The sequence below is a fragment of the Delphinapterus leucas genome, chromosome 17, assembly GCF_059928025.1.
Source record: "Delphinapterus leucas isolate spDelLeu-1000000601 "Yukka" chromosome 17, BTC_Dleu_Yukka2, whole genome shotgun sequence".
Taxonomy (NCBI): Eukaryota; Metazoa; Chordata; class Mammalia; order Artiodactyla; family Monodontidae; genus Delphinapterus; species Delphinapterus leucas.
The window spans coordinates 3,145,283-3,157,856 of NC_143145.1; the positions used below are offsets into that span (position 1 = coordinate 3,145,283).

The 12,574-nt window shown below is 45.9% G+C and overlaps 1 protein-coding gene across 3 annotated transcripts in view; it reads left to right on the forward strand.

Annotated features, from left to right (window-relative positions):
* TRAPPC9 (trafficking protein particle complex subunit 9) overlaps positions 1-12,574 on the forward strand; it is a 510,030-nt gene that overhangs the window by 9,477 nt on the left and 487,979 nt on the right. For all 3 annotated transcript variants that reach the window (XM_089898680.1, XM_089898678.1, XM_089898679.1), the window contains exon 3: positions 7,481-7,626. In XM_089898680.1, coding sequence (XP_089754806.1) covers positions 7,481-7,626 — 146 coding nt within the window. The remainder of the gene's footprint in view (positions 1-7,480; positions 7,627-12,574) is intronic.

Below are 12,574 nucleotides of genomic sequence, written 5' to 3' on the forward strand. Positions count from 1 at the left end.
GTCTGCTTCCCCTCTCTGCCCTCTGCTCAGTTTCCCTGTGTGGCCAGTGCGGTGTCCCTCCTGCAGGAGAGGACGAGACGCACGCCTTTGCCGAGACGTGGTCCCCTTTGCTGGGGAGAGCGCGGGTAGCTGTGTCACTCCTGGCCTTGGGCCCTGGGCCCTGAGTCTGTCCTCCCCGCTCTGTACAGGTCGCACGATGGTCTCCCAGGTGAGGATGGGCGACATGGTGTGGGTGCCGCAGTGCCCGCTGCAGAGCAGGTGCTCAGGGTTTCCTGAACTTACCTAGGGTCAGACCCGACTTTCTGGTTGTTGATAAGTTAGAGGAGAAGATGTCACAGAATTGAGGGAAAAAGTCCAGGCAGCCCTACGAGTGAGAGGCACAGAGTCCCCGAGCCACTCCTGCAGGTGGTGCCTGGCAGGGTCTGGAGGAATTTTCATTTCCTCACCCGGACACGTCTGTGTGGTCTAAGGAAAGGGCAAGGCATGTCGTACCCACGATCCGTACTTAGTTTTCGCATGACCCTGTGATCTACATGCCAGCGCTCCCCTTCTGCTCCTTGGAGCCGAGGTGGCAAGGGTTAGGAGCCCAGGCACCGCCAAGGGGCAGAGCTGCCAGCACCAGGCCCGCTCCCGGCCAGCTCCTCACCACACCTGTTGCCTCCTGCTGAGCCCCGGGCGTCAGGTGGGGTGGATGCCCTGGTGATCATCCCTCACAAGGTGGGGCCTCACGGGCACACAGCATCATAGTGCCTGCGGCCTCGGCAGGGACTGCCTTCCCCTCCCTGGACAGACTGGTGGGTGAGTGGCTGAAGCCAGGAACCCTGCCCAGACCCCGTGACCAGTGCCTTATCCTTGCCAAACGAGGCACTGGTGACATTTCTGCTCATCAGCTTCTTGGCTTTGGGGTTGCAGACCCACCGGGGAATGCCAGTTTGTTTTTGCCTTTTGAAATCTGTGCTCGCAATTGGGCAGGAACAACTAGTTTCAGGATACTGTGCTTGGTGCATGGTGGCTGATCCTATTCCCAAGGGTTTACGCACAGTGAATGAAACCTCGCTCCTGGTGGGTCCATTCTGTTCTCGCGGTACCATAAACACTCAGCCGTCATATGCACTTCAGTGAGATAGTGATGCCAGTGGCCTCAACTCAAACACGCTCTCCTCCAGTCACTGTTCATCCCTTGTTGCTTTCACTAGTCTCAGTTGTCTAATTTTTAAAACAACAGTTAGGTGCAGGGACAGAGCCTAACTCTCCTGCGGCTCTTGGTAGGGGTGATAAAAAGTGTCCAACCTGAAATGAGATTGCATTTTGTGGCTCGAAAGGAAACGTCTAGATGTAGGTGGAGGTTTGATTTGAGGCGCTGACAGGCTCCATGGCAGGTGCCGCCAACCTGAGGCCCCAGCCTTCCCAGGGGCTGTAGGTGTGGGTGGGCTTTAATGGACGTCCACGTGTGCCCCTGGCCTCATCAAAGCCCACGTCAATTCTTGACCATGCTGTCAAAGTTATTTTTGTTCTGGTGTGTTTCTAATTTTTGCTTGTTCCTCTTTCTTTTCTTTTCCTTTGTTCTTTTTCTCTCATACCGCCCTGTGAGTATGTTGTTGGGTCTGAAAAGGTAGGCTGTGAACACGTTACATTGAAAATAGCTAGATTTCCCTCTGTGCTGCCTTCTTACCGCCTTCATCGCTTTAAAAAACAAAAACTTAACTGCTGCTTTGATCCATGTATTATCCTGGTCATCATTTTATTTTCTAATTTTTTCGAATTTTCGCTTTTTTAGCACATAACCCACTGGTGTTTGATAGCTATTCAAACACTTGCTTTGGGGAACCTGTTTGGTCTTCCTTATATTTGGTGACAAATGAGCCCTTATTAATTTTTGTTTGTTTGTTTTGAGGAAGTGAGTTGCTAATTGATTTAAGCGGCTGCCGAGGGGTTTTCACGGGATATTTTAACTTGGAAGTCAAAGTCTGCCGCACCTTGCTTGATTCTGGCTTTTAAATGAACGCACTAGGCCTGCGGTTTTTGGCTGTCGCTGGCGATGTGCATGGTGGTGCTTACTGGCCAGTGGTCACCGGTGAAGAGGTGACTGGCTTGGGGGTCTGCTGGCCATGGAGGGACGCTGTTGGAGGAGCGGACACCAGATTTACTTTTGCTTTTGCCTTGACCATGCCATTTACTTTACTTTGTCTGAGCAACTTTCCGTCATAAAGGGGCAGAGGCTAGTCTAAAATCTATGCCAGTCTTTTGCCCCCTTTCTGAGGGCAGGTTTTCTAGGTATCAGAAAAATATGTCCTTCTCCTAGATAGCTAGTTCATTTGGATCTGGTGGACACAAGGGCCTCTCTAAGTGACCACGGCTTCCTCTCTGCTTTAGCCAATAAGCGTTCAGAGCCAGGTCTGTGGTTTACCTTAGCAGATGTATAGGCCCTCCCTGCACCAGCCTTTACTTTTAACCCATGTTGGCAAGAAATAGCTGATTCTTTATTTGTTGAGGCTAATGTCCGCCACTGATGGGCATGTCATTAGTTTGCAACTCCATTATCACCCAAGGTCAGCTGTGAAGGGAGATGCTTTGGCTGACCTAGGATCTCGCGTTCTTCCCCCCGGTTCATCTCACCCCTGGGGAAGGGTTTTGCCACACCACCATGCTGGCCAGGAGGCCTTGTTTCTCCTTTAATGCTCTGGTCCAAATGTGGACCCTTCATCTTTCATCAAAATAGGCCAGACTTTCTGCAAGGGTCCATCTCATTCTGGGGCGGGGGGGACAAAACAGAAGTAAGTGTAGCAAGTGCAAGAAGTTGAGGCCATCTGGGTTGGGAAACATAGGGTGGGATCCTGTGATGGCTGGGCTGTGCCCTGGATGCAGGGCCTTTCCCATGGCTCCCTAGACTCAGAAGCTGGAGTTGAAGTGGCGTGGGAGTGGGGAGAAGATGGGGTCTTCTTTGAGGGAGGGAGGAAGGCCTGGGGTGGTGTGGAGCCCCGAGGTCCAGTGGACTATCTTCCCCACGAACACAAGGCAGATCAGACAGGGGACCTGAGGGCGGAGGGGATGGGCATTGGGAGGAGGGGCTGACGTGTGGAAGGACTGTTGGATAGTTCTGGAATAGTCTTTCCCCTCAAAATAGACTTAAAAAAATCCAAATCTCTTAAGAACATTGATAGTTACTATGCAGGAAGTAGTTCTTTTTTGATCCTTCTAAGGGTAAGGCACTACACTGGTGGATACAAAGAATAGGACAGTCTATCCCAGGGGCTTGATACTTATTAGGGGGAATATGCAAGTTTATAAGGGGAGAAGGGTGGGGGAGGGAAACTAGCAAGGCTCTGTATCAGGCACCAGTCAGCCTCCCCACCTACATATTTCATTCATGCCACATCGATGCCATCTGAGGTGGGTGGTAGCAGCCCCCTTTTCCAGAGTGGGAAGCCTTCTCAGAGAGGTTAAGTCAGCCCAGCACCACAGGGCTAGTAGATGCTGTAGCAGGATTCAGGCACGGCCCTGTCAGGCTTTCAGGGGTGCATTCTCACTACTAATTCTGCTGCCTCCCTGTTACATCTGGAGTGGTAAAGTGGGTCAGTTTTGGAGCCTTCCAGAAAAACTCTCCGACTTAAGTGCTGCAGGTCTATGTCATGAAGCTCAGACTTGTCTGATGGTTAGGAAGCATCAGTGTGCTTTACATCCCCGTGTTGAAGGTCTTCATTTCACGCCAATGATGACATGCTTGCAAATGACGCACAGGTGCAACATCAGACTTAGAAACCTCCGAACTTGTAATGGAAACTGTCCAGCCCTCCCTTCATCTGCTTTCCTCAGCAGAATGTAACTATGCTGCAGGGTAGGCCTGGGCTTTCTCTATGGAGTGAAGGTTAAATATCCAACGTTAGCATAAAACAGTTCAGATGGAGGAAATCGACATTGATGATTTATTGGAAGATTTCATAAGACAAGATGCAGAATCAGTTAATGGCCCATATACCATCTGAAATTGAGTACAGAACATTGCATTTCTTATTTTCTATTCAGAGCTGTCTTACAATATAAAGTTGTCTACTTTGGAACTTCAGCTCCACCAAAGGGACGCCTGTCAGCGCGTTTATGCGCGATGCACGTAATCTAGGTTTCCTCAGTCCATAATATGCTAGTGCAAAATCATGGGCTGTAGCTATCGCTTAATTATGCAAATACCTCTAAAACTATATAATACCAAAAAGAAAAAAAAAGAGAGATTACCTTTATCCAAGTTCCTTTGGGTTTTAATTGCAAACTGTTGTTGAGCAGCTCTGGTTTTCCTTTGGATTTGAATATATACATTCTTTGCATGTAAATTGGTTTTTGGATTAGAATATACCAAGCCCTTTTTTCCCACAAGCCACATAAATAGTACCCAAATTGCACACATATGAAACATTTTCTTCTTTTTTTTTTTTTTTTTTTTTTTTTTTTTTTTGTGGTACGCGGGCCTCTCACTGCTGTGGCCTCTCCCGTTGTGGAGCACAGGCTCCGGACGCGCAGGCTCAGTGGCCATGGCTCACGGGCCCAGCCGCTCCGCGGCATGTGGGATCTTCCCGGACCGGGTCACGAACCCGTGTCCCCTGCATTGGCAGGCGGACTCTCAACCACTGTGCCAGCAGGGAAGCCCACATTTTCTTCTTTTATCCGATCAGAAGTCATGAGAATAATACAGCGTATATCTGTAGTTGAATTGTCCTTAGTGTAAAGTGCGGTGTGAACGCCTTCTGTGACAGTGCTTGCGGCTCTGTGTTAGGTGTTTTTGCACAGCTTCTAGAAAGGATGCCTTTCCCTTTATCTGGGGAGGCTGGCAGGTCTTTGCCTGTGATTTAGGTATGATTGATTTGAGGCCATTATGACTTAGGGGTTATCGGGTTTTTAATTTTTCTATCAATCCTTATTTCCAGTTCCTTTAACCCAGTGTTTATAACTTGTAAGAATAATGAAATAACTCTTTGAAGTATTTAGAGCATATTCACATTTTTGGCTAAGTTCTGTTGCTCATGGCTTTGAAATTCACCATTAGTTTTGAAATTTACAACAAATTATGGCATATTTTGAATATTTGCATTTTGTGTTAATGTTACATTTATTTGCCACTGTGGCTTCATGTTGTATTTTTCTTTGTCATACTGTTTGCTCGTATGTTTTTTTTCCTTATCCATAAGCATATTCAATGGTCACACAATGTGACTATTCTAATAATGTATATATAAGAACTCTGAACTTTTAGAGAGACTTAAAAAACGTGACATTACCATTTTCAAATGATCTGTGAAAGAAGGATCCATGTCTTTTTGGAAAAAGAATTTTGATGAGAAAGCTTATATTCTAAATTCCAAAATTGGCTTAAAATATTTTAGTTTAAAGTATTTTGTAGTTTAGCTAACTACAAATCAAATTGACTTAATTCCTTTATCTGTTTCTTACTGTGTTTTCAAAGGATTGGAACAGAATTGCTCATAATCTTGAGATGACCCAGTTTTGGGACATATAGTACTTCGAGAGTTAAATACTTTAATTTATATAAATCTGTGATAGAATTTTGTTTGTATGGTATTTTGGAGATTTTCTCCAAAGTATTAGGGTTCATTCTATTTTTATATAATTTAGAATATTTTATATTGTTTTGTTGAATCATATGACCTTAATATGAAAAACTATGAGCATATTTAGCTGACTCCTTTTTGTAAAAATCCTGTATTTTCAAGACCAACTGTTTCTGATCACAGTGATTGCACTTTTTATTTTTGAAAATGTTCTGGGCTATATTTTGCTACAGTAGATGTGCACCTTTGTAAGTTCATACAAAGATGTAATAATTTACTATTTTTGGAGAGTTAAGACAGGATGCTTTAAAGCAAATTTTAGTCTAACAGGATAGGAGTAGAGTCTACTGAAAAAAAGTCTAATTCAAAATCTGTTGAGTCAACATCATGATGGTATTTGTAAACTGAGCCACGTATTAAAAGTCCACAGTCGTGGCCATGGAGGAGGAAAATGTGCATTTGGACGCTGAATTCTTTTCTGGTTAGAGCAGGAGGACACGGCAAGAAAGCAGGCCAAGCACTGCCCACCTTTGGGAGGGAGAGGCCCACAGGTGCAGAGGTTGGAGGCAGGGAAGGCTTCCTTGAGAAACTGAGTTGAAATGAGCCCTAAGGTGAGTGGGAAGTAGCTAGACCGAAGGGTCAGGTGGCCCCTGCGGTCACTGGGGGCCTTGGTACTGGGCCTTGGTAAGGCTGGGGAACGCAGGAGGCAGTGCGGGGCGGGGGCTAGAACCGTACTGGGGAAACTTTGAAGGCTTTGAAGTGAGGGAGTGACCTAATCAGATTTGTGCTTTGGGAAGGCCACTCTGGCTGTGTGTGGGAGTGTGTGTGTGAGAGTGTGTGTGTGTGTGTGTGTGTGTGGCAGGGATGAAGGGGAGGGTGGTACAGGGTGGGAGGGTCATTAGAAGACCATTAGAGGGCTGTTGAGGTGACCAGTGGGGGAGAGATGGCAGGGTGTGCTTCGGGATGGCGGGGCAGTTTAGATGCAGTATTTTCTTACGGGGAGGGCTTGTTGGCGGGGGCCATCCTTAGCAGCACCTTGTGGCTGGGAAGAAAACAGATGGAGGACAGGCCGACTTTCCTCTTCTCTCCTTCTCTGTGTTACATGATGGTCTTAGTTCAGCGAACATTTGGAACAGAAAAGCTACATTCCAGAGTTAGATCTGATGGGATTTAAGTTTGTATTGAGATCTGTACATTCATTTAGCTAGAAACTTCACATCTTTTGGATTAGCATAGGGGTTTTCTTTCTTGATAAGATTGCTTTCTTGGTGAGAGGAAATTTAATACAGCTGCTGTTTTTCTTGAAAAATCTTATCTTTTAAGAAATTTAATATTCAAAAGAATAGGAATATTTAAAAATGATAAAGCAGGATTTTGGTATAGTTTCTTTGGTTTCTGAGTTGATACAGAGTTAGAAGCTTTTGCATTATTTAATAGCACATCCTTGCCAATATTTAAAGAGCTGTTAGCGAGGGTCCCAGGCCCCACCTCTCAGAGTATCATTAAAGCTTGCTCTGAAATAGTGACGATAAAGGTCTTGTTTGCAAAAGCCAAACAGTTGGCTTATAATACGCAGCATAGCTCTCTTTATAAAATAATAATAGGTTTGAGGTTAAGAAAGTGGAAGATTGTTTTAAAAAGCTGAAACAAACTTTCTTGCGCTAATGTTGTGATTGGAAAATTTGAAAAGAGAAAGGCTGCTCTAATATTATCCATGTGAAATATGTGTATCCTATTAGGTTTAAAAAATAACTTTGCTCATAAACTGGCAATGATGGTGGCTGGCTTTCAATTGTGGAGCCTAAGGTTGCCTTCTTAGCATTTTTTTGTAGCAAGGGAATTGAAAAGTGCTTAGCCAGTGTGCTTTTGGGGCAGAAGTCGGGCATTAGCAATGATACATTTCCGTGCATTTTACTTTATAGACATTACAAGAAGCGGTGCCAAGGGCGCATGCGGAAGCATGTGGGGGATTTGTGCCTGCAGGCCGGGATGCTGCAGGACTCCCTGGTCCATTACCATATGTCCGTGGAGCTGCTTCGCTCAGTGAATGACTTTCTGTGGCTTGGAGGTAAGGTTATCTGATGAAGATGATCACATATGTAATTACAGCAACTGCTACTTGAAATAAGAGAAAACCTAGAAACAGTGGCTCTAGAAACATATGGAGAGGGAGGGGAAGCCGTCAGCTGAGCTGGTTGCAGTGGGGAGTCTTCCGGGGTAACTGCCTCACCTTATCTCCTGCCACTTTCCCACCCAGCCCTGCACTGCAGTCCTGCTGAAGCAAGCATGCACTTTCCTCAAAAACACACTGAATTGCCTTGTTGCTCTGTTTTGTTTTTTTTTTGAAAAGCACATCTTGCCCTCTGCTTAGAATGCCATTCCCCATGATAGTCACCTCATTCTTCAAAGCCTCCTCCATAGGCCAGATGATGAATGGATGAACAAAATGTTTCTCCTTATAGTGGAACATTATTCAGACATAAAAACAAATGAGATACTGATACCACTACAACATGGACGAACCCTGATAACATCATGTCAAGTGAAAGGAATCAGACACAAAAGGCCACATAGTATATGATTCTGATTATCTGAAATGTCCAGGATAGGCAAATCTAGAGGCAAAGAGCAGATTACTGGTTGCCTGGGGCTGGGAAGAGGGGGGAATGGGGAGGGACTGCTGATGGGCATGGGGTTTCTTTGGGGTGATGAGAAGGTTCTGGAATTAGATAGTGGTAAGAGTTGCACAGCTGTCAATATACAAAAGCTCCCGAATCGTACACTTTTAAGTGGGTGAGTTTTGCGGTATGTGAATTATATCTCAATTAAAAAAACTTAAAAAAAAGAAAACCTGCTTCAAAGGACAGCCTCTTCTGACCCCTCCACGCAGTGGGTGCCCGCAGGTCTTGTACAGAATCCTGTCTGCATGGAGTTTACCCTCTGTGCTGGGACTGCCTGTTTGCGTGTTTTTCTCCTTCAGGGGCTATGTCCTGGAGGTGGGAGTGGGAGGCGTGGTCTGTGTGTGTGTGTCCATCATCTAGTATATTGTAAATGTTCTGTGAGTGCTTGTTAAATAAATGTGGCGTGAGTGAGGGCTGAAACAGGGTCCTTTCCCGGAAGAGGTTGACAGCTCAGTCAGAGGGCCCGTCAGCCACTGTGGTAAATACAAGTCAGAATGAAGTAACCAGGTTCTTCAGTGGAAGATCAACAGCGTCCTATAGGACACACAAAATATAAATTCTTAAAATGGACTTAAATTTCATAATTTGGCTTCTTAAAGAGGATAGGGAGATAAAAGTGAGAAAGAGAAGGAATAGATGGAAAAGAAACAAGAAACAGATAAAGGATTAAGTAGGAGGGGAAAGGTGAATAGGAGTTTTACTTTGTTTTCTTGAAGGAGAGGTCTATAATGACTTGCTGTGGACTGGTGGAGTAGAGCTGAAGGTTAGGTGCTTATCCGGGAAGAATGCCACCGGGCACCTGACCCACCCAGTGATAATGGGCAGGTCGGGTTCCTGTGAAGGCTGGGTGGAGTGGGTGGTGCCGGGTGCTGCCAGCTTATTTCACTCTTGGTCCCTCAGAAACGCACAGTGGGGTTTCCGGGGGGCTCCAGGACGTGTGACGTCACAGTAGATTGAGGGCAGAAGCAGGTGTGAGAATCCAGTACACTTGTCTCGAGCCAGACATGAAAGAAATTTCATGTAAAATTGTAAAAATGCAAACAGTGCCCCTCTTCCAGCATATTGTTGTTGTTTTGAAACGTAGTTGTTGTTCATAAAAATTTAACATGGTCGGGACTTCCCTGGTGGCGCAGTGATTGAGAATACACCTGCCAATGCAGGGAACATGGGTTCGAGCCCTGGTCCGGGAAGATCCCACATGCCATGGAGCAACTAAGCCTGGGCACCACAACTACTGAACCTGCGTTCTAGGGCCCGTGAGCCACAACTACTGAGCCCATGTGCCACAACTGCTGAAGCCCTTGTGCCTAGAGCCTGTGCTCTGCAACAAGAGAAGCCACAGCAATGAGAAGCCTGTGCACCACAATGAAGAGTAGCCCCCACTTGCCACAACTAGAGAAAAGCCTGCACACAGCAACGAAAACCCAACGCAGCCAAAAAACAAAAAAACAAAAAAACACCCCTTAAAAAATTTAACATGGTCAAGATGGCGTACTAGGAGGACGCGGAATTTGCATCTCCTCACAACTTGGGCACCTACCAGGCACCGGTGGGGGACCACGGACACCTAAGGGGATGGGAGGAACCTCCAGCAACTGGGTAGGATGTGGGGTGTGGGGGGAGTGACAGAGGAGGAGAAGTGGAGGTGGGACGGGACTGGAGCCCCTGAGGGGTGGCTGGGGGAGGGGAAGGGATCCCACGCCCGAAGGGGGAAATTGCGGAACCATTGGGAGGGCAGAGGATCAAAAGGGAGTGTGGCCAGGTCTCCCCTGCCCACTTGGGCCCCTGGGAACCTGCTGAGATCCCGGACCTGATGCTCTGCCCACCAAGGCCCCCTCCAGCCACATGGGTCCTGAGGGAGTGGGAGGGAGGGAAGAGGGAGCAAAAGTAAAGGCCGGACCTCTGGGACGGCATTGCTGAGGGGCGGCTGGGGAAGGGGAGGAGTTCCTACACCCAGCGGGACCCACCCACGGTTAGGGGTCCAGCGGGGACGGGGGAGACCTTTGGGGAGACAGTGGGGAAGGGGCACGAAGGAACGGAAAGGAACGTGGCCAGTGCTCACCCTGTCCGCCTAGGCATCCGGAAGCCTGTTGGGCTCCCAGGCCTAATCCTCTGCCCTCGGAGCCTCCCTCCTGTGGCGCAGAGCCCAAGCCCCGCCCCTACACCTCCACCCAGGGCCCCACCTCTACACTCGGAGACCCCCTCCAACTGTGCTGGGCCTAATCCCCACCCACACACCCTCACTCAGGGACCCACCTCCAAACTCCTGGAACCCCAGCTCCAGAGACCCTCCTTTCCACGTGCTGCCGCTCCCCTTCTGGCAGGTCCTAAGCAGAGGCCCTGCCCCATGCTTGAACGTCAACCGCCAACCCGCCTAGGTCCCGCCCCACCCTAAACCCCGCCCCTGCCTAAGTTCCACCCCCACCTAAACACCACCCCCAGAGCCAAGAGTTATTTTTTTTTCCTCTTTTAGATTGGGGTTCTGTTTTACCTTGTTGATTCATTGTTGTTGATTCTTTTATATTTTTATTTTTCCAAATCTTTTGTTTTTCTAATTTTATTTTATTCTTTATACTTTGTTATTTTTCTCTCCTTTTGACTTGTTCCCCCCGCTTTTTTTTTCTTCTTTTTTCTGTGTGGTTTCATTTTACCTTGTTGCAGTTGTTTCAATTATAGTTTTATTTTTCCTAATATGTTTTTTATCTTTCTAATTTTATTTTGTTTTTTATTCTTTGATATTGTACTGCTCCTTTTTTTCTTTCTTTCTGTTTTTTTTTAAATTGCGCCACGAAAATTGCAGGATCTTGGTTCCCAGGCTGGAGGTTGGGCCCGAGCTCATGTGGTGGGAGCTCCGAGTCCAAACCATTGGGCTAAAAGAGAACCTCAGACCCCAGGAAATATCAATTGGAGTGAGGCCTCCTGGAGGTCCTCATCTCAGCACCAGGACCCGGCCCTGTCCAACTGCCTGCAAACTCCAGTGCTGGATGTCTCAGGCCAAACAACCAGTAAGACAGGAATACAGCACCACCCATCAAAAAAAAAAAAGAAACGACAAAAAAATATGTTACAGACCAAGGAGCAAGTTAAAAACCTACAAGACCAAATAAATGAAGACGAAATAGGCAAGCTACCTGAAAAAGAATTCAGACTAATGATAGTAAAGACGATCCAAACTCTTGGAGCAGAATGGAGAAAATACAAGAAACAAATAACAAGATTCTAGAAGAACTAAAGAGCAAACAAAGAGTGATGAACAACACAATTACTGAAATTAAAAATACTCTACAAGGAATCAATAGCAGAATAACTGAGGCAGAAGAACGGATAAGTGAGCTGGAAGATAAAATGGTGGAAATAACTGCCAGGGAGCAGAATAAAGAAAAAAGAATGAAAAGAATTGAGAACAGTCTCAGAGACCTCTGGGACAACATTAAATGCACCAACATTCGAATCATAGGGGTCCCAGAAGAAGAAAAGAAAAAGAAAGGGTCTGAGAAAATACTTGAAGAGATTATAGTTGAAAACTTCCCTAACATGGGAAATGAAATAGTGATTCAAGTCCAGGAAGCACAGAGAGTCCCATACAGGATAAACCTAAAGAGAAACATGCCAAGACGCGTACTAATCAAACTATCAAAAATTAAATGCAAAGAAAAAATATTAAAAGCAGCAATGGAAGAGCAACAAATAACATACAAGGGAATCCCCATAATTTTAACAGCTGATTTTTCAGCAGAAACTCTGAAAGCCAAAAGGGAGTGGCAGGACATACTTAAAGTGATGAAAGGGAAAAACCTACAACCAAGATTACTCTGCGCAGCAAGGATCTCATTCATATATGACAGATAAATTAAAACCTTTGCAGATAAGCAAAAGCTAAGAGAACTCAGCAACACCAAACCAGCTTTACAACAAATGCTAAAGGAACTTCTCTAGGCAGGAAACACAAGAGAAGGAAAAGGCCTACGAAAACAAACCCAAAACAATTAAGAAAATGGTAATAGGAGCATACATATAGATAATTACCTTAAATGTAAATGGATTAAATGCTCCAACCAAAAGACATAGACTGGCTGAATGGATACAAAAACAAGACCCGTACATATGCTGTCTACAAGAGACCCACTTCAGACCTAGGGACACATACAGACTGAAAGTGAGGGGATGGAAAAAGATACTCTGTGCAATGGAAATCAAAAGAAAGCTGGAGTAGCAGTTCTCATATCAGACAAAATAGACTTTAAAAGAAAGACTATTACAGGAGACAAAGAGGGACACTACATAATGATCAATCCACGAAGAAGATATAACAATTGTAAATATTTATGCACCCAA